Raw genomic sequence first — 20,790 nt, 5'->3', positions numbered from 1 at the left:
TTTGCAAAATACATCAAAACAGCTTTTTTGTATGTTAATATTATTCATGCACCCGCGTTTAATAAAATATAGATTGACAACATATTTAACGAAGATATATTATTCTTTTCCAAAATAAAAAAAGCTTACGGATTAATAATAATTGTAATATTCTTGATCAATTTTTTATCTTTACTACAAATATAGAATATATATATATATATATATATATATATATATATATATATATATATATATACAGATTAAAGTTGCATTTAAGTCATTTAAACGTGCCCTTAAAATAAAATTTTTAATTTATTTTCTAAATTCGTATTTGGCAACCGATTGAAATAATATACAAAAAATTAATTTATTTTACAAGAAAAAAATTAACAGAATTTTTTATTTTTGACGTCATTCAATATAATTCAACATAACTGCAGTGAGAAAAAAAGAAGGTAAAACTCGAAGAAGGGCCTATACGCCGATGACTTTGACCTTGACATATGTTGTCAAGGATATGGCCCTGAGTAACATTTCTTTATAAATTAATCGGCGGTTTCATATTATTTTTAATGAAATTATGTAAGCACTTGAAATAACTTTATTTATTAATAAAATTTTTTATTTTGTTATTTTTTAAATTTAAATCTCTAATTTAGAAGCGGGAAAATACAAAATATATATATTTTGTTCAATAGTTTAATCTAATTTATTTACAGTATTTCGTGTTGTACAATGTTAACTTTACAATTATTCACTGTTTCCTTTAAGATAGTTGTCCCGCAATTAAATAATAAAAATTTGAAAATTTAACTATACGTCATAAATATGATATCTATACACATTTGTACAATTTAAAAGCAATTGATCGTTCCGAACGCGATATAATCGTTATCAAAAATTGCACTTTTTTTACATGTCGCATACACAAACGTACGACAATCTTGTATTTTGAATTTTAATAATTAGAAAAAATAACAAGTGATAAAAAATTATTATAATACAAAATAGAAAGACATTTTAGAAATTCTATTAAAAAATCAAAATTATTGACCGTTTAATTTTAGAAATACAATAATAAAAAGTTTTCATTTCATCTTTGTTATTCACCGAAAATTAAACAATGACAGATGATGCTCGCGAACGTTGTAGACAATTTTCAATTGATTTCGCAATAGTGTACAGAATGTTTGTACAAAATTTTTTATAGTAATCGTAGGTATACCGTCAAATGTTTTAATGTTGATTCAAAGAATAAAATTTTGGATTGTACTGTCGCGAGACAACTACCTTAAGTACAACATTTTATCAGTTATTTGTATGTATATCCAATCATGTGAACATAGTATATTTCTGGAACATTAAATATGTATATATAAGTACTTTATATATAATAAACATAATTACATACATCTATATAATATGTAGAATATTACGCGAGTCATTAAAAATATTTAAATAGGCAACTGAATAAACGCATATAAATATTTAACATTAACTGCGCGTATAGATATTTAACATTCTGAATTCTCTCATAATATAGTGAATACATATATAATATTTTTAAATATTTATTGATTAGCGTGTAAATTTCGAAAATCGTGAAATGTGTATGAAAGAGTTAAATATCTCGTAATCGAGTTTTTGTTCGTTTAAATTTTTTTTTAAAGCTTTACGTAACAAGTATACAAAACAATAAAATAAAGAATAATCTCTCTGTGTTAAATTCTTGTATCTTATAATTCTGATGATACAAAGTGTAATTACACATCGATAAAATAATGTGCAAGAATTTAAACTATCTACTCTTCTTTTTTAATAATCTCAATAATATAATAATTTATTTTACTTTGTTCCCTAAAAAATTTTACTTTGTTCTATATTTATGAAAATGATATAAAGATATTAATCGCGCGCGCGACACACAGATAAATAAATTGTTAAATGAGTAAATAGATAACTAAATAAATGTACATTTATTGAGAATAAATAAAATTTAATTAAAAAGTATCGTTTTACAATCTAAAAAATTTGAATAAACTAATTGTATAAAATAATTATAATTATTCAATATATATAAAATCTGCACGCTTTATCTCAAAATAAATATTATTTTTCAGAGTTCTTGATTTTCTTCACTAATAATTTCGTTGGATTATTCAAATTATTACGTTGGAAAATTCAAAAGCGAGAAATCATCTGAATGTTCTTCTCGCCCTATATACATTAAGATAAATTATTTTTTAATATACTATCATATTTTATACAATCTAAAAATAAATAAAACAAAATAAATAAACAAAATGCCGAAAATCCTCATTCTGTTCGTTCATAGATTAATAAAAATAGCTGCAAATCTCAATCAATTATCGTAAAGTTTATTTTTACTGGAGATGTACGACATGTACGAATGTAAAAATGTAAAAATATATTGAATCTATATTCGCCAATGCAGAATAATAAAAAAAAAGAATTTTCTGTGATTTTTTAATATATTTTTCACTTCCAATATCATAATTCGATATGAAGAACCGAGAGACTTATGGTTTAGATTTGAATAAACTCCAAAAACTATTTCGCAGACATCTATGTATGTTCTATAAAAATTCAGGCGGCTTTTTCATATTACGTTCAATCTTTATCTCTCACACATTTACGTTACAATATAAATTTACATATGCGTTTATATTGTTAAAAGTCCTGAAAATGTTCTTGCAGATTGACAATATATTTGTCATTTACATAATAATTTGAATAATACAGATAAATATCTATAATTAAAGAAATCTTATCGTAGGCATGCTGTGTGCATCATTTAATCGATGCAGCGTAAATGTTCAAATTAATCGATATACATCCATACATCCATACACAGAGGTACGTCATTGATACACATGAAATTATACTTTTTATAAAATATTAGAGTGGAGGGAGATAAATCTAAACAATATTATGAAATACACACATCACACTAAAAGGCGTTCTAATACTCTCTCATATTCGTATAATAGTCAATACGTGTATGGCCGACAAAATATACAACTCCAAGTCATTCTAAGAGCAAAACTGTTTCCAACAATAATAATATGACCTATATATATATATATATATATATATATATATATATATATATATATATATATTTTAACAGCTTTGTCAACTTTTGACTAGTAGTATTAAATATTAAATTATTGGAATAAATGACTTAAACAAAACATTCTGTAAATATATATTTAGAAATTGTAATTCTTAATATATTCATTAAATATGTGTAATAATTAAAGTATAAATAAAATATTTTAAAAAATGTGTAAATTCGTTTGCCAAAATATTTATATTTTTCTATTCTTGATGTTTTACCAGTTTGATTACATAGTTCAATAAAGAAAAAAACACCGGAACGGGACTAAATCGTTTCTTATAGGTTTTTGGACTCTGAATCCGGTTTTGAAATTGCTCCATCACGTCAGAATTTTGAAAAATTTGTATTTAAAGTTGTAAAAAAGGGCTATTTTCACAAACTATATCATATTATATCTGCAATATGACGTGCTGGAGAAATTTTATTGCAATCAAAATAAAGTATGTTGTTAGGACTTTCAACCCTCAAAAGGAATTTTTGATGTCAGTTATGATTAATAAAATATCCATGATTATATATAGGTTGTACTGTAAAAGTTAGCTGTGACACTTATCGTTAGATCATTGACAATTTACCAAATAGCTTTCAATTATGTTTATTTAAACTTAAGAGTTTTTTAGATCACTGAATACAAATCCAATGTCAAAATTGTCAAATTCAAAATGGATTCAATATGACAGACTCAATATTATAATATCAATAATTTAAGTTTTGACACATTCGCCATATAAAGTTCACCGTTTTGAATTTGAGAATTTTGATTAAATTTGTATTCAGCAATTTAAAAAATTTAATTTTAAATAAACATAATTGAAAACTATTTGGTAAATCGTCAATGACCTAAAAGTCACAGTTAACTTCTGCAATATATTCTATATTTAATTATGGATATCTTATTAATCGTAAGCAACATCAAAAATTCCTTTTGAGGGTCGAACTAACAATATACTTTATTTTGATTGTAATAAAACTTCTCCAGCACGTCACATTATAGTTATAATATGACAAAGTTCGTGAAAACAGCTCTTTTTTGCAACTTCAATTGCAAATTTCTCAGAATTCTGACGTGATGGAATAATTTCGAAATCGAATTCGTAGCGTTCAAAAACTTATAAGAAACGGCTAATCCCGTTCCCGTGTTAAAAAAAGTCATTTTGTCTTGAACGATGTTATTCAATATTTTCTTTCAAAAAAAGAAGCTTCGTGAATTAAACCTGTTAAAAATGGTAAATTATATAAATGGTAAATTATTGATCATCTAATCGCGATATGTAAGATAAAAATGTGATTTTTAGGTGATAATAAAACGAGATAAATAAAAGAAACAAAAAATAAATTTTTAAAATTAAATTAAATTTAAGATCGATGTTATTATCCTCAAATGTGATAATAATCTAATATGTCACTCTTCGATGTCACATATGTATAGTATGAAATTTAGCACACACAAAATATTTATTTTGTAAATTATTATATCGCAACATAAGTTTTTATATAGATTTTTATAAAAATTATTATATGCAAATTTGCGATTTCTTTATTATCATTAAGAGCTAATAACAATGATAAAGTGCATTGCAATTCTGCAAAAATTCGAGAGAGATTAACTTGGGTTGAATTTTTTCCGTGGGATTTTACGCAAGTTACTGTATTGCTTTATAACCATGATAAATATCCAAGTAGCAAGGTGACGTCTTAGTAATTTTAATGACGTTTTTGATAAGACATTGTCAATAAGATGTTATTAAAATGTTTAATCTTGATATCTTGACACACATGTATATCAAATGTCATTTGTCATTTCTAACGTCAATATGTTATTAAAACGTCATTTGATGTCACTTTGTTACTTGGTCATCAATTGACTACATCAATTGTTAAAATCGAGATAAAATATTTAACGAAACTTTTCTTTAAAAAATTAAAACAAATTAAAAAAATGTACTGAATTTGAGTGAAAACTAATAGGATTTTGCTATTTACCAACAATTTAAATAAAACATTAAATGTCGCTCAACTTTACAATAATTAAGTCTTCATTGAGAAATGCAAACTTGAAATTCATTAAATGATATAATACTTTCTTACTATTGAGATACTTTCATATTTCCTACTTATATTCTCTCTGCACACTTATTATACTGAAATTATTATATGTTTACTTAAAAAGTTGATTTAAAACGAATGTTTAGATTAAAATACTAATAATACTAATAATTTTAACTTGTGTTAATATATTCTAAAGAAATAAAACAGATGATCTCATGTTTTCGATTGAGTAATTTCTCGGTAATATAAGAATTTATATATTTCTTTTATCAAGGTTCCATATCTTACTTCATTTTTTTCACGTATATATGCGTTAATCTTTTAAAGATTCTATTTAAAAAAATGTTAAAAAAAAACAAAATACTTTATAAGTTTGAAAAATTCAAACATAAAATATACTTCTATACGTGTTTAAAAACGTGTGTAAAATATTGTTTTCTTAATGGAAAATCGCGCTATAGATAATATGTATATACTTAATTCAAGACCATTTGAATAAATATAATCTAATAATTACTCATAGAGTATGTCAGTATGTATACGTGTGTGTACGCGCGCGCGCGCGTGTGTGTGTACATAGCAAAAGCGACTATTCTCTTTTATCTTTTAAACTAAAAGAGATAGATCATAACAAATTTATATCAAATTAAATGGTCCAAACTGAACTCTATTGTATATAGTGGTTGCTTCCAAAAGCTGTTAACGAACGGAGACGTATGCATAATTTTTTTTTAATAATGTGAATATTTTTATGAAAAAAGTTGTAACGTTGTTTGAAATAAATACAACGATGTATGATAATGTAAATATTTTACATATTATACAACATTTATTGATTTGAAATATGGCAGGCGATGTCTACCTTTCTGCTTTGTGATATGGCCAACTTCTGATTCATGTATTAAAGATAAGATTGACATATGTATGTTTTCATTTGATCATAATATTCAATCAGTAGTTGGCTATATCGCAGGACTGAAAATAAAAAAGTAAACATCACCCACGATATTTCAAGTTGATAAAATTGGTATAATATGTAAAATATTTACAGTATATCATACATCGTTGTATTCGTTTCAAGCAGCGCTACAACTTTTTTCCTATCCAAATATTCACATTATAAAAAAGTTATGCATACCTCCCGTTCGTTAACACAGATAGCTTTTGGAAGAAACTACTATGCTCACAATATAATTGAGTTTGAACCATTTAATTTGATATATATTTGTTATGGTCTATCTCTTTTAGTTTAAAAGATAAAATAAGATGACAACTTCTTGCGAGATATCTTATATATATATATATATATATATATATATATATATATATATATATGTGTGTGTGTGTGTGTGTGTGTTATATATATATATAATACAATATACACATACACACAGACACATAAATACATACTCAACACACACATACATACACGCATATATATACATATATAATATAAAATACAACAAAAAAATAAGAATTAGAAAGGATTAAAAAATTTTACGTACAAGAAAAAAAGAAATAGAGAAAAAAAGAGTCATTATATTAAACAAATTGCAGCATATTTTATCAAAACAATGAACTTATAATCTATATTAATAAGCTATTGTAAAGATCCGGCGCTAAAAATATAAATTGAATGTTCGTGTGATAATTTTCCATAATGTTGAGTCTACCATCTGGATGGTCCGGTGTCAGTTGTAGCTGCATTGGCTCCTATAAATGGGTTTGTAGCAGCCGCTACATTGAAATATCATATTAGTCATAAAATCTCATTCGAGCGCTACTTATTTATTTTATTATTGTCAGTATACTTCTTTGCAAAACAAATTTATAAAATTCTTAAACATTAGATAATCAGATATAACACATGATATTTTCGTAAATAGAAATGCATGTATCGCAATCTGTATTATTATTAATTCGTATTATTCATATTATTAACTGATAATTCGCGAAATTGCATTAAATATTTTATAAATGTGTGAAGTTATATATATATATATATATATATATATATATATATATATATATATATATATATTTACACACACAATATATATGTAAAGTATACTGTAATCTTTTAATAAAAAAAAATAAACAAAATTATAATTAAATAACTTTAACGAAATATATATTACAAATGCAATATCTTTTGAGATAAAGTTTTATAGCTAAAAAAATGAAAATAAAATAAAAAAGATAATTTATATGAAAAATGCAGAGGAAGAGAAATATATTCATGTAATGTTTGCGAGGAAGTTTAGAATACGCATATAAATATAAATTTAAAATGTACAACAAATTTAAAAATTTTTTTTAGTAATTAATTTGCGTTCCTGTTATCAAATATTGTATTTCAATACAAATTTAGATGTAGATTCATCAGATATTATCAAAAGCAATAACAGTTGTAATAATATTTGATTTCTACTTATTTCACACATATGCATTATTATAAAATCTGCAATTTAAATTTTCGACTTATCACAAACTTGCTTCGTTAGTCCATTTCATTTAAAAAAAAACTTCAAAGGTACATACATATATAACTTCAAAGATACATTATAAATAAAAGCAGGTGTGTAAAAATTTCATTAAAGTGTAAAAACAAGAACAAAACAAAGAAATACTAAAAATTAAAATAAAAGACTAAAAATAACAACAACAAAATTAACAACACATAAGTATAATCATAATTAAAAATTGTACACAAATAATAAAATGTAATATTGTAAGATTTGAATTGTTGAGTTAAAATGCAAAGAGGAACGATGACAATAGCACAAAAATTGTATTACTTGCGCGCACACGCACATTCACCACATAAATATAGACACATGTACTCTCGCGCGCTCTGTCTCTCTTTCTTTCTTACATATATGCACGCATATGCGTAAATGATAAAAAAATTGTAAAATATGAGATTACGAATTTCATTAACTTATTAAAATATGTTCCCTTTTTTTAGTATATAAGTATATGTATGTAAGCACATATTAATGTATAGAATCCTGTGATTTCTGTGATAAAAATAAATCCTTATTTACAACATATATATATTCATATATGTGTTATTGTTTGCTACATAAATTATACAAGATATCGCGATAAACTCGTGAACATAAAGTTCTTTTGAAAAATTATTATTTTCTACAGAAATAAAATATTCGCGTCCTTTTATTTTAATAATATTTTTTATAATATTTTGATGCTAGAGGAATAGCTTAATTGAGAGCCAGACGCAGTAGACGAGGCATAGAGATTATCCTTAAATTTTTTTTTCTTTATTCAGTTTGAACTGATGAGATAATCTCTGCGCCTCGTCTACCGCGCCTGACTCTTGGATCAATTAGTCCATTTCTTTAGCATTAAGATATTTATTATTAGGGACTCTTACGTCGAATTATCTTTTTTTAATATTAAGAACAGCACTTGATCTAAAACTGTTTTAATGGAAAAATGTTTTACTTTATTAATGCACTTTTAATAACTTAAAAATGATAAATCAGTGGACAAGTTTGTTTTAATAAAAAAAGAACTACTAAAAAGTTTAGCAAAGAAAATTGAAAAAGAATACCATTAAAATTTTGCACTATCGTTAAAAAGGAATTTGTGAGATCACGATCAGGTTTTTATATATAATTTTATACAAAATAAATCTCCTTTATATTTAATGTCCTGTAAGATTTTATCCTGTAAGATTTTTGAAAAATAATCATCTTAACAACAATTGTACAAGAAAATTATTTTAGTATAGTCTTTTTCGATGTGCTAAAATCGTCATCAATATGAAAGAATATAAAATATATCATAATTAACAAAAAGAATGGACAAAAAGAAAAAAGCAAACATTCTTAGATTGAATAATTAATGGCAATGTATAGAAGGCAACAATTCATAATATGTATTGTACTTTCTACGTTCAAGAACTCGTAATACCAGTGGTATAAATCACACGTTCACCGCCGCTGTTTAGATTCGTGCTTTCATTAACTGTTGACGTTGGTGCCGCTGATCCTGGTGCAGGCATGGCAAATATAGGTTGTTGTATGTTGGATGTATTTTGAGATGCACTTTGAGGTTGAGCTGTCACAGCATCATCATCGCTCTCATCTTCCTGTGAATGCATATTTTAATTATTGAAAAATGCATATAATATCTCTTGTTAAGCCATTTATCCATGAAAATAATTAAAATATAAAAGAAATGTATAAAATATATTTTATACATTTCTGCAGAAATTTATTATATATTGTATAATATTTTAATAATAAATAATTACTATTTTTTTCCTTTTACACACAATTATATATATATATTTTTTAGCGGTTTAAGAATACCGAATATAATAAAAGTAATAATAAAAAATATAAATATAAAATAATAAAAATTATAATAAAATAATAGAAACAAGCTATCTTTTCCTCTTTCTCCTTGATAAAAGATTCGCTTATGGTATACAGATGTGTGTGTGGATCTATACATATTATACCTTAAAATCCTAAATGCTGTAATATAAAATATTTTCTGCACTAATAAATAATTAAATATTTCAGATATTTAAATATTTAGACATCTTGATCGTAATAATAAAACTTTTTATGTACAAAATGTCTGATATTGACCGTATCACCTCTCGTGTGCAGGTAGAACAGATGAAACCGAAGAGAAAAGCCCTTTACCATTTTGCGATTTTTGTAATAATTATTAAGAAATTAATTAAAAAACATCGACCAATTCGCGCGACTATAAGCGCGCAGCGAGAAGAGACAACCCAAAAGTACACACACACACACACACACACACACACACACACGCGCGCGCGCGCGCACATAAAGGACACGCTCGCACGCACGCACATATATGTATATGCGCGTGTGTATGATATCCTGTAAATGATGATAAAATCAGAAAGGTAATATTTCTACACGCAAGAATGAGTAAAAAATGTAGAAAACTTTTCTACAACACTTTTCATGTATTTGTTCTGATTTTGTTTTTGTACAATTAATTTTATTTGAAGGTCTTATATGAATAAATATTATTCTACATTTTTAGACTTATTTTTTCATGTAGAATCAGCACTAGTTATATCCTCAGAAATATCTTATCTATAGAGTGACTCAGAAGACAAATTTCAGAAGAGTATAGAGAGATCAGAATATAGCAACATTCGAATAGAAACCCATGTTTTCCGATGTAATCCTGAGTCGGTACAAGCCTTTGAATGTAAGAAATTACATTGTGGATAATATACCAATAAGAAAAATAATTTTAATTTTACAAAATTTTTATTGTACACAGTTTAATAATTAATCAAAGGTTACATGAATACAATAATATTATACAATATTACAAAGTTTAATTATGTTCACAATGTAGTTCCTTAAATTCAAAGGCTTGTACTGACTCAGGATTACTTCAGGAGAACATAATATAAGATCCTACTCGAAAGATGCTAGATCCGACTCTTCTATACGTTTTCGAAGTTTGTCAGTAATCTTTTAAATCACCTTATATATGCATGTATGTGTTCTCTTACGTTTTAATTTTATTTTCTCGGGTATTATATTTTCATACAATAATCCCATCCGTATATATTGTGTGTATGTACACACACACACACACACACACACACACACACACACACACACACACACACACATCACCACACACACACACACACACACCACCACACACCACACACCTACGCCACGCACGCACGCTACGCACGCCTACCGCACGCACCGCATTCATTATATCTGTAATATCTTTATTTAATTTTTATGTTCATACCAAGTCAACTTTAATAATTTATGTCTATTTTATTTTTTTCTTTTGTAATTTAAACAATATTTATCCTTCATTAATTTGGTTTGCTGATACACAAAAACATAATGTGTAAAAGAAAGATGAATTTTATAATAAATAAATATGTAAATATTTTATATGATAAAGTGAATATATAAAACACATTGAATATATAAAATTTAATTAAAGCTTATACCAGCAGAAAAAATGATAAAAGTTAAGCAATATAAATGCATAAAGCAACCATATTTGTTTTAAACTTGCCGATTCAGACGCAATTAATTTGGTACTTGTAATAATTAAAATTGTGCATAATTAAAATAAAAATAAATTGTTAAATTATTTTCCAATATGTTTGCAACGCCTCTTCTCATTTTTCCATAAATAATGCATAATTTAATATGTTTATTTTAAATGTTAAGAATTATATTATTGAAATAATAGAAGTCATAGTAACTCATCGGTATTTTATAGAAAAAATAAATGAATACTATATAACTTTTCATGAGAACCATATAGTTGCAATACAGAAATTAAAAACAATTTAATATTTTAATAACTACGATGTAAATAGTACAAAATTTTATATGTTCTTCTATATGAAACTTAATAATAGTGAATCTTTAAAGAATTTCTAATAATTACAAGTATATCATGCAATACGTTGCACAGAAGTGTATGGGAGCTGTAATAATTTACCTTTCACATTGCTCACGGAGGGAAAATAGTGCGCGAATATTACAATAAAATATATAGTACAAGAACTACTTATGTGTATATTGCGTGTAAAGTCATTCCAATATAATATTTTAACGAGAACAAAAATAAAAGGCATTAATATTTATGATTAATTATGTAGCAAAAGAAAAGAAAAAAAAATTAAAATTCCGAGCATTAAAAAAACTTACCTTGCCAAAACCTCTCGGTTGATTTGTCACAACAGCCTCTGGATTCGGGTTCCGCTATAATACAATAATAACATAAACAAAACGACTAAACTATGTACGCTTTCCTATAAAACATAATATAACTTGGCGTGCACAATGATAAAAGTTTTATGCATTTGTTATTTACAATCATTTCACGCAAATAATAAATATAGCGAGCTATGTCTATATAAGAACTTGTAGAATAGATAGATAATTTTGTTTAAAAAAACAAATTAAATAAAAATTAATAATTATAATTAAAATTATGTATACTTATACATGTTGCATATACTGCAAAAAAAATATTTAAGAAAAATACTTAAATTTTGTTTCGTTTCATGCAATGTATTAAACAATTCTTATTTTGGTGATACAAATACATTAGAAACGATGTTAAAATTATTTATATGTATGTGTTTGTGTAATATTAAACTAAATATTCATAACTAAAAACATTGAAAGTTGTGCCAAGCCAATACAAAGCATTTATAGTGCCGGATCAAAAAGAACAACAGATAGTACTTGCAATTTCAAGATGGATACAAACATTTATGCATACGTCGATCATATTTAAATTGCATGAGCTCCTTGAATCACTTGTCTTCGCAATTAGATATCTAAAATATTCTTTTCTCACTGATACGTTTTCCAACTTTATTTTGGAAATTTGCATCAATGTAAAAGAACAAGAATATATATTTTTCAAACTTAACTGTGTGTGTATTATGTGTAATTAGAAACATGTATAGAGATAAAGAATAATTAATAATATTAGAAAATTTATATCGTTATAATGTATATATACGCACATAAAAAAAGAAAAAAAAATATATATATATATTAAAAAATACATTATTTTGTCAATTATAAAGATATTAGGATTAAAGATGAGATTACACAAATACTTGATTTATTTTAACAACGACACATTAGGAGATTTTGTTTTAGAGCAATTGTTAATATAAGATTCCAATACGATAAAATGTGTTGATAATCAATTATGTGTTGATGATCAATGCTTAATCCTGTAATTGAATTTTAATGTTTAATTATTTTTGAAGACATTTAATTCTGATTATCAATAAGTAGAGATATGAAAATGAGATTGCATTATATGGCTCTATTTTATCCAAGATAGAAAATTAAACTTATGCTCGAAATATCAGTATAAAATCGATAAAAAACTTTAGACATTAACAGTACGATATTTGAAACATTTTCAGTACATGTTTCAAGTAAAGGATTTAAGAAGTGTGTGTGTGTGTGTGTGTGTGTGTGTGTGTGTGTGTGTACACACATATATGCATATATATATATATATATATATATATATATATATATATATATATATATATATATATGCATATTGTGTGTAGTGTGTGTGTAATAAATCCAATCACACATCATGCTCGAGATCTATTGCATATTTTTTTTGACCTCTTTTATATAAATTAACGAAAATAATTGCTTGTATCGTCATACAGCATAGATCATGCACTTCTAAGCAATGTGTTAACTGATTATAAAATTCGTTCTTTTAATATTACATGCATTGTATGAAAACAAATTTTGGATTAAATTTTAATAGGTTATATAAAAATGTATGTAGAAAATATTATATCTCGTTTTTCCTTTATACATTTTTTTTTACACGATAAAACAAAATAAAAATAATATCAAAAAAAAATATGTAAAAAAATGTAGTACCTAGATGTACATGAAGAAAATAAGGATGCAATATGCAACTAATTGCATAATTTGCATATAATTATATCAAATTCTTTTCATTTATAGAGAAAATAATATCGTTAAAAATAACAATTTTTAGGACATTTTTATTAAGGACATTGTATTTCTGCTGATAAAAAACTTATACTTTCCAAACTATAATTTTAATTAAAAAAATAATAGTTAAAATATCAATGATAATAGTTAATAAATCAATGATAAATATGTCGAAAAATGACAAAAATAAAGAAAGAAATGGAGAGTTCTTTAGTCGGCTTGGTATGATAATATATACAAATAAATAAGAATTTTCTCATTGAATTTATATTTTGTGTTAATTAAATTTTTGTATTTATATTTTGTGTTAATTAAATTTTTTTTTGCTATTATATCTTTATCATGGAATATAATTTGTTTCTTCTTATATCTATCTAGCTTTAAAGTTTATATAAACCCTATTACAAAAGAATAATTAAAATGATATTAGTTTTTTTACCTGTAAATTATGGTATGCACCACTATCTTCAGGGGGTGTCGGTTTACATTTACCGCAACAGAAATTGCAACAGCAGCAACAACAGCAACAACAGTAACAAGCGGTAATTAGTCCACAAAACATGAACAGTGCCTGAAAACAAATAAGATATATGCCTGTAACAAAATGTTAAAATATTTATTTTATTACTATTCCGATTTCTAATCATTATTCTAAACCACAAAAATATAATTTAATGCAATTATAAAATTATAGATTTTTGAAAATAGTTGAAGCAATAACATTATCTTATAGTTATTTAACATGATATATTTTATACATAAAATATGTGATTTATAGAGCATTTATTTAAAAATAAATCATATATAAAAACATAAATCACATATATATAAATATTTGACAAATACTCTCATATTTTAGAAATTATAAGCAAAAAATATATTAGATCATGTCAATAAGAAACATTAATCTAAAATTAATCCTTACTCTTACCTTACACCATCCAGAAGTGACAACAAAGTAAGCATTAACATTTTCTTCTCCAAATTGTTCCGCAACATATAGACCCAAAGATCCATAATTATCATATATGTTCCGTTTTGTTAGATCTGTCAGTATAGCATGCGCTCTGTTTATTTCTTTAAACTGTAAATATATAATTTAATTATAATATTGTAGTATATAAATAAATATATAAAAACATATAAAATATTATATTGTTTGATAGATTTAAATTATAAATAAAAATAGTCAATATATATTGTATCGATACAATATATACACACAGAAAAAAAAAAAAAGTAATAATATATTTTATTAATCTTTAAATTAATATAAATTGCTTCTCAAAACTATTTATATACATATACATATATATATATAAATAGTTTTGAGAAGCAATTTATATTAATTTTAAAGATTAATAAAATATATTACGTAATTTTTTTTTATTTCAGTATATATTGTATCGATACAATATATATTGACTATTTTATTTATAATTTAAATCTATCAAAGAATACAATATTTTATATATATATATATATATATATATATATATATATATATATATATATATATATATATATACATCCAAAAATTATATAGTTATTAAAAATATTTAGATTGGATATATACAAATTAAAATTATAATTAAAAGACCTTTTCAGCTGCTTCAGGATTATTAGGATTTTTATCTGGATGATATTTCAGAGCCAATCTTCTATACGTCTTTTTAATATCCTCTGAAGTGGCAGTTTTTGGAATTTCCAAAATCTGATAGAGGGAATCCCCTGCTGTACTATAAACAAAAAAATAAACAAATATTAAATAAATTTTGTTTTAATTGTAAATTTTACATATCTTTTTTAAAGATTTTAACCTATCTATCGATTGCTAATTAGTTAGGTTATATAATATTAGCTTATATTGTTAATACTTTGGAAAAATTTGTGTAAATTATTTCAAATTATTGTCAAAGATTATTTTGTCCTTTATTATTAAAGGTATAATCTTGATATTATTTCGATTATGAATAAAGAAAGAGTATAAGTGTAAAAAGAAAGATAACAAAAAGTGAAAAAATTATACATATAGATTATACATACTTGATCAAGATTATAATAACCTATGAATTAATTATCAACTAGAAATTTATAAAAGCATATTATTTCTCTATATGTCGCATGTTTTCGGACATTTGCAATAAACTTTAATGTATAGTATTTCATTTATAAAATTTCTATTTTTGATGTAAATAGGTGACAACCGGTAAAGTAAAACGAAAAAAGTTAAAGATCGTTCGACTTTCATCGAGACTGTTTATAATTCATTTTCGAAAGAAACAAGTGTATCAGTAATCAACGAATCGAATAACTTAACAAGGCAAACGTGGCGATAAAAGCTAAGATAAGATATATAAGCAGCCATCACATATAGCATTGGGCGTCTTTAATGTCGCGGGATATTCTTCACTTACGACATTTTTCTTCTATCCATGGCGAATATACAAGTTTTTCGATTTCAATTATCTAAACGTTAGAACTTATTCCCACTAAATTTCACGGAACAATACTATACGAACATCTTTTGTATGTATCGTACGAAAATACGCGCATTCTTTTTAGCAGAGGTGTTTCAGAGCATCATCATCAACATCACACGAAACCACGAAAGTTACGATTCAATATTTTAGTTTCCCTGATCAACGCATATGCGCCAAAACGGCGCTGAGCAGCGCTGAGAAGATTTCGACCATGGATGTAAAAAATATCTGGATGGAGCACAAGATATATACATTTTTGGGCGCGGAGTACGAAGATGAAGGGCCGTATTCATAGTCGGAACTTGTTCTTAAAGAGGGGAATACACACTTTTGCATAAGCGCATAACCGTAAGTATAAAGCGGGAAGCACATACTTTTGCATAAGCGCATACCCATAAACGTAAAGAAATTGATTGGTCCACAAATGTATGCATAAGAAAATGAACCAATCAATTTTCTTATACTTATGGTTATGCGCTTATGGAAAAGTGTGTGTTCCCCGCTTAAGGAAATTGATCGGTCCACAAACATATGCTTAACGAAATGAACCAATCAATTTTCTTATACTTATGGTTATGCGCTTATGGAAAAGTGTGTGTTCCCCGCTTAAGATTGTGACGACCCTGTCATAGTTCGCAAGGGTGACGTCCCATGGCGCATATCGCGAATTCCATAAAGGTTGCTTTCCGTTTCACGCGCAAGAGTGTGCAGATCGTTTGAAAATCTATAATATATGTCACGTGAACTAAATATTTTCAGGCGATCTAAGCGACCAATGCGCGAAACAGAACGCATTCCTCTAGTTCCATATAGAGACCCTATAATAGAAAATGGCAATTCGAATATTTCGCGTGATTGATGCGTATAATTTATGCCTAGAAAATGACAGTGCCAATAAGGAACGCTGTTCATAAAGCGCGAACGGACATAAAATTTAGATTAAAATACGTTTGCACTTTGAATTTATAACGATATCGCTGTAAGTATGGCCATATATTATATATATATATACACAGATAATTTTTTTTTTGTCAGGGTCAGGGTCAGGGTCAGGGTCAGGGTCAGGGTCAGGAGTCAGGGTCAGGGTCAGGAGTCAGGAGTCAGGGTCAGGAGTCAGGGTCAGGAGTCAGGAGTCAGGGTCAGGGTCAGGAGTCAGGGTCAGGTCAGTCAGGGTCAGGGTCAGGGTCAGGGTCAGGGTCAGGAGTCAGGGTCCAGGAGTCAGGGTCAGGAGTCAGGGTCAGGGTCAGGTCAGGAGTCGAGTCAGGGTCAGGAGTCAGAGTCAGGAGTCAGGTCAGGTCAGGAGTCAGGTAGGTCAGAGTCAGGAGTCAAGAGTCAGGAGTCAGGAGTCAGGATTAGGATCAGGTCAAGATTCAGGATTCAGGATTAAGGTTAGGTTAGGATTCAAGTTAGGATTAGGTTCAAGTTGGGATTGGGATTCAAGTTGGGATTAAGTTAAGTTAGGTTAGGTTGAGTTGGGATTAGGATTAGGTTAGGTTAGGTTAGGTTGGGATTAGGTTAGGTTAGGTTAGGTTAGGATTGGGATTGGGATTAGGATTGGGTTAGGTTAGAGTTGGGTTAGGTTGGGTTAGGATTAGGTTAGGTTGGGTTAGGTTGGGATTGGGATTGGGTTAGGTTGGGTTAGGTTAGGTTGGGTTAGGTTGGGTTAGGTTAGGTTAGGTTAGGTTAGGTTGGGTTAGGTTAGGTTGGGTTAGGTTAGGTTAGAGTTAGGATTAGGTTAGGTTAGGTTAGGATTAGGTTAGGTTGGGATTAGGTTGAGGTTAGGTTAGGATTGGGATTAGGTTAGGTTAGGTTAGGTTAGGTTAGGTTGGGATTGGGATTAGGTTAGGTTAGGATTGGGATTAGGTTAGAGTTAGGTTGGGATTAGGTTGGGTTAGGTTGGGATTAGGTTAGGTTGGGTTAGGTTAGGTTGGGTTGGGTTAGGTTGGGTTGGGATTGAGGTTGGGATTGGGATTGGGATTAGGTTAGGTTAGGTTGGGTTAGAGTTAGGTTAGGTTGGGATTGGGATTAGGATTAGGTTAGGTTAGGTTAGGTTAGGTTAGGATTGGGTTAGGTTGGGATTAGGTTAGGTTGGGATTCAGGTTAGGTTAGGTTAGAGTTAGGTTGGGATTGGGTTAGGTTAGGTTAGGTTGGGATTGGGTTAGGTTGGGATTAGGTTGGGTTAGGTTGGGATTAGGTTGGGATTAGGTTAGGTTGGGATTAGGTTGAGTTGGGATTAGGTTGGGATTAGGTTAGGTTAGGTTGGGATTAGGTTGGGATTAGGTTGGGTTGGGATTAGGTTGGGATTAGGTTAGGTTGGGATTAGGTTAGGTTAGGTTGGGATTAGGTTGGGATTAGGTTAGGTTGGGATTGGGATTGGGATTCAGGTTGGGATTGGGATTGGGTTAGGTTGGGATTAGGTTAGGATTGGGATTAGGTTGGGATTGGGATTAGGTTAGGTTAGGATTGGGATTAGGTTAGGTTAGGTTGGGATTAGGTTAGGTTAGGATTGGGATTGGGTTGGGATTAGGTTAGGTTGGGATTGGGATTGGGTTGGGTTAGGTTAGGTTAGGTTAGGTTAGGTTAGGTTAGGGTTGGGATTGGGTTGGGTTGGGATTAGGTTAGGATTAGGAGTTGGGATTAGGTTAGGTTGGGATTAGGTTGGGATTAGGATTGGGATTAGGAGTTGGGATTAGGTTGGGATTGGGATTAGGTTAGGTTAGGTTAGGTTGGGATTAGGTTGGGATTGGGATTGGGATTGGGATTAGGTTGGGATTAGGATTGGGATTAGGTTGGGATTAGGATTGGGTTAGGTTGGGATTGGGATTAGGTTAGGTTAGGATTAGGTTAGGATTAGAGTTGGGATTAGGTTAGGATTAGGTTGGGTTAGGTTGGGATTAGGTTGAGGTTAGGTTGGGTTAGGTTAGGTTGGGTTGGGATTAGGTTGGGTTAGGTTAGGGTTGGGTTAGGTTGGGTTAGGATTGGGATTAGGTTGGGTTAGGTTAGGTTAGGTTAGGTTGGGATTCAGGTTAGGTTAGGTTGGGTTAGGTTAGGTTGGAGTTGGGATTAGGATTGGGATTAGGTTGAGTTAGGTTAGGTTAGGTTAGGTTAGGTTGGGATTAGGTTGGGTTGGGTTGGGATTAGGTTAGGTTAGGTTAGGTTGGGATTAGGTTAGGTTGGGATTGGGATTGGGTTAGGGTTAGGTTGGGTTAGGTTAGGTTGGGTTAGAGTTGGGATTGGGTTCAGGATTGGGTTAGGTTAGGTTAGGTTAGGTTAGGTTAGAGTTAGGTTAGGTTAGGTTAGGTTGGGATTAGGTTGGGATTGAGGTTAGGTTGGGATTGGGTTAGGTTAGGTTGGGATTGGGATTGGGATTAGGTTGGGTTAGGTTGGGATTAGGTTAGGATTAGGTTAGGTTAGGTTGGGTTGGGATTAGGTTAGGTTGGGATTAGGTTAGGTTAGGTTAGGTTGGGTTGGGTTAGGTTAGGTTGGGATTAGGTTGGGATTAGGTTAGGTTGGGATTAGGTTAGGTTGGGTTAGGTTGGGATTGGGTTAGGTTGGGATTCAGGTTGGGTTAGGTTAGGTTAGGTTGGGATTGGGTTAGGTTAGGTTGGGATTGGGATTAGGTTGGGATTGGGTTAGGTTAGGTTGGGATTGGGTTAGGTTGGGATTAGGTTAGGTTGGGATTGGGATTAGGTTGGGTTAGGTTAGGTTAGGTTGGGTTGGGATTGAGGTTAGGTTAGGATTAGGTTGGGATTAGGTTAGGTTGGGATTGGGATTGGGATTGGGTTAGGTTGGGTTAGGATTAGGTTAGGTTGGGATTGGGATTGAGGTTGGGATTGGGATTGGGATTGGGATTGGGATTAGAGTTGGGTTAGGTTGGGATTAGGTTGGGATTGGGTTGGGATTGGGATTGGGTTGGGATTAGGTTAGGTTGGGATTAGGTTGGGATTAGGATTAGGTTGGGATTGGGATTGGGATTAGGTTAGGTTAGGATTAGGTTGGGATTGGGTTGGGATTAGGTTAGGTTGGGATTAGGTTGGGATTTAGGTTAGGTTGGGATTGGGATTAGGTTAGGTTAGGTTGAGGTTGGGATTAGGTTAGGTTAGGTTAGGTTAGGTTAGGTTAGGTTGGGTTAGGTTGGGTTAGGATTGGGATTAGGTTGGGTTAGGTTAGGTTAGGATTAGGTTAGGTTGGGTTAGGTTGGGTTAGGTTAGGTTGGGATTGGGGTTAGGTTAGGTTAGGTTAGGTTAGGTTAGGTTGGGTTAGGTTGGGATTAGGTTGGGTTAGGTTGGGATTGGGATTAGGTTAGGTTAGGTTGGGTTAGGTTGGGATTGGGATTGGGTTAGGTTGGATTGGGTTGGGATTGGGTTGGGATTGGGTTAGGTTGGGATTAGGTTAGGTTAGAGTTAGGTTAGGTTAGGTTAGGATTGGGTTAGAGTTGGGATTAGGATTAGGATTGGGATTCAGGTTAGAGTTGGGATTAGGTTGGGATTGGGATTCAGGTTAGGTTAGGTTGGGATTAGGTTAGGTTAGGTTGGGATTAGGTTAGGATTAGGTTAGGTTAGGTTGGGATTGGGTTAGGTTAGGTTGGGATTAAGGTTGGGATTGGGTT

The 20,790-nt window shown here is 29.0% G+C and overlaps 1 protein-coding gene across 2 annotated transcripts; it reads right to left on the bottom strand.

Moving 5' to 3' along the window:
* Positions 1-665: 665 nt before the first annotated feature.
* LOC126858996 (dnaJ homolog subfamily C member 5-like) lies at positions 666-16,380 on the bottom strand. 2 transcript variants are annotated; one of them, XM_050609808.1, is made up of 7 exons: positions 16,116-16,375; positions 15,299-15,437; positions 14,630-14,782; positions 14,138-14,269; positions 11,893-11,946; positions 9,113-9,290; positions 666-6,910 (listed from the first exon to the last, which is right to left on the bottom strand). In XM_050609808.1, the coding sequence occupies exons 1-7, from the start codon at positions 16,133-16,135 to the stop codon at positions 6,843-6,845; spliced, it is 744 nt and encodes a 247-aa protein (XP_050465765.1). In that variant the 5' UTR covers positions 16,136-16,375; the 3' UTR covers positions 666-6,842. The 2 variants fall into 2 exon arrangements, with proteins under 2 accessions (XP_050465765.1, XP_050465766.1); XM_050609809.1 differs by lacking the exon at positions 11,893-11,946 and having other exon boundaries at positions 16,116-16,380.
* Between the last annotated feature and the right edge of the window lie 4,410 nt (positions 16,381-20,790).

This window comes from Cataglyphis hispanica, chromosome 2, assembly GCF_021464435.1.
Source record: "Cataglyphis hispanica isolate Lineage 1 chromosome 2, ULB_Chis1_1.0, whole genome shotgun sequence".
In the NCBI taxonomy this organism is placed as follows: domain Eukaryota; kingdom Metazoa; phylum Arthropoda; class Insecta; order Hymenoptera; family Formicidae; genus Cataglyphis; species Cataglyphis hispanica.
Note: the sequence above shows the minus strand (reverse complement) of the source record. Positions and strands in the feature narration are given on the sequence as shown.

Coding starts and splice junctions, on each gene's coding strand:
- LOC126858996 (XM_050609808.1), bottom strand. CDS start 16,135: ATGGATAGAAGAAAAATGTC. Junction 14,270..14,629: donor TCACTTCTGGATGGTGTAAG/GTAAGAGTAAGG, acceptor ATTTGTTTTCAG/GCACTGTTCATGTTTTGTGG. Junction 6,911..9,112: donor ACGTGTGATTTATACCACTG/GTATTACGAGTT, acceptor ATTTCAATGTAG/CGGCTGCTACAAACCCATTT.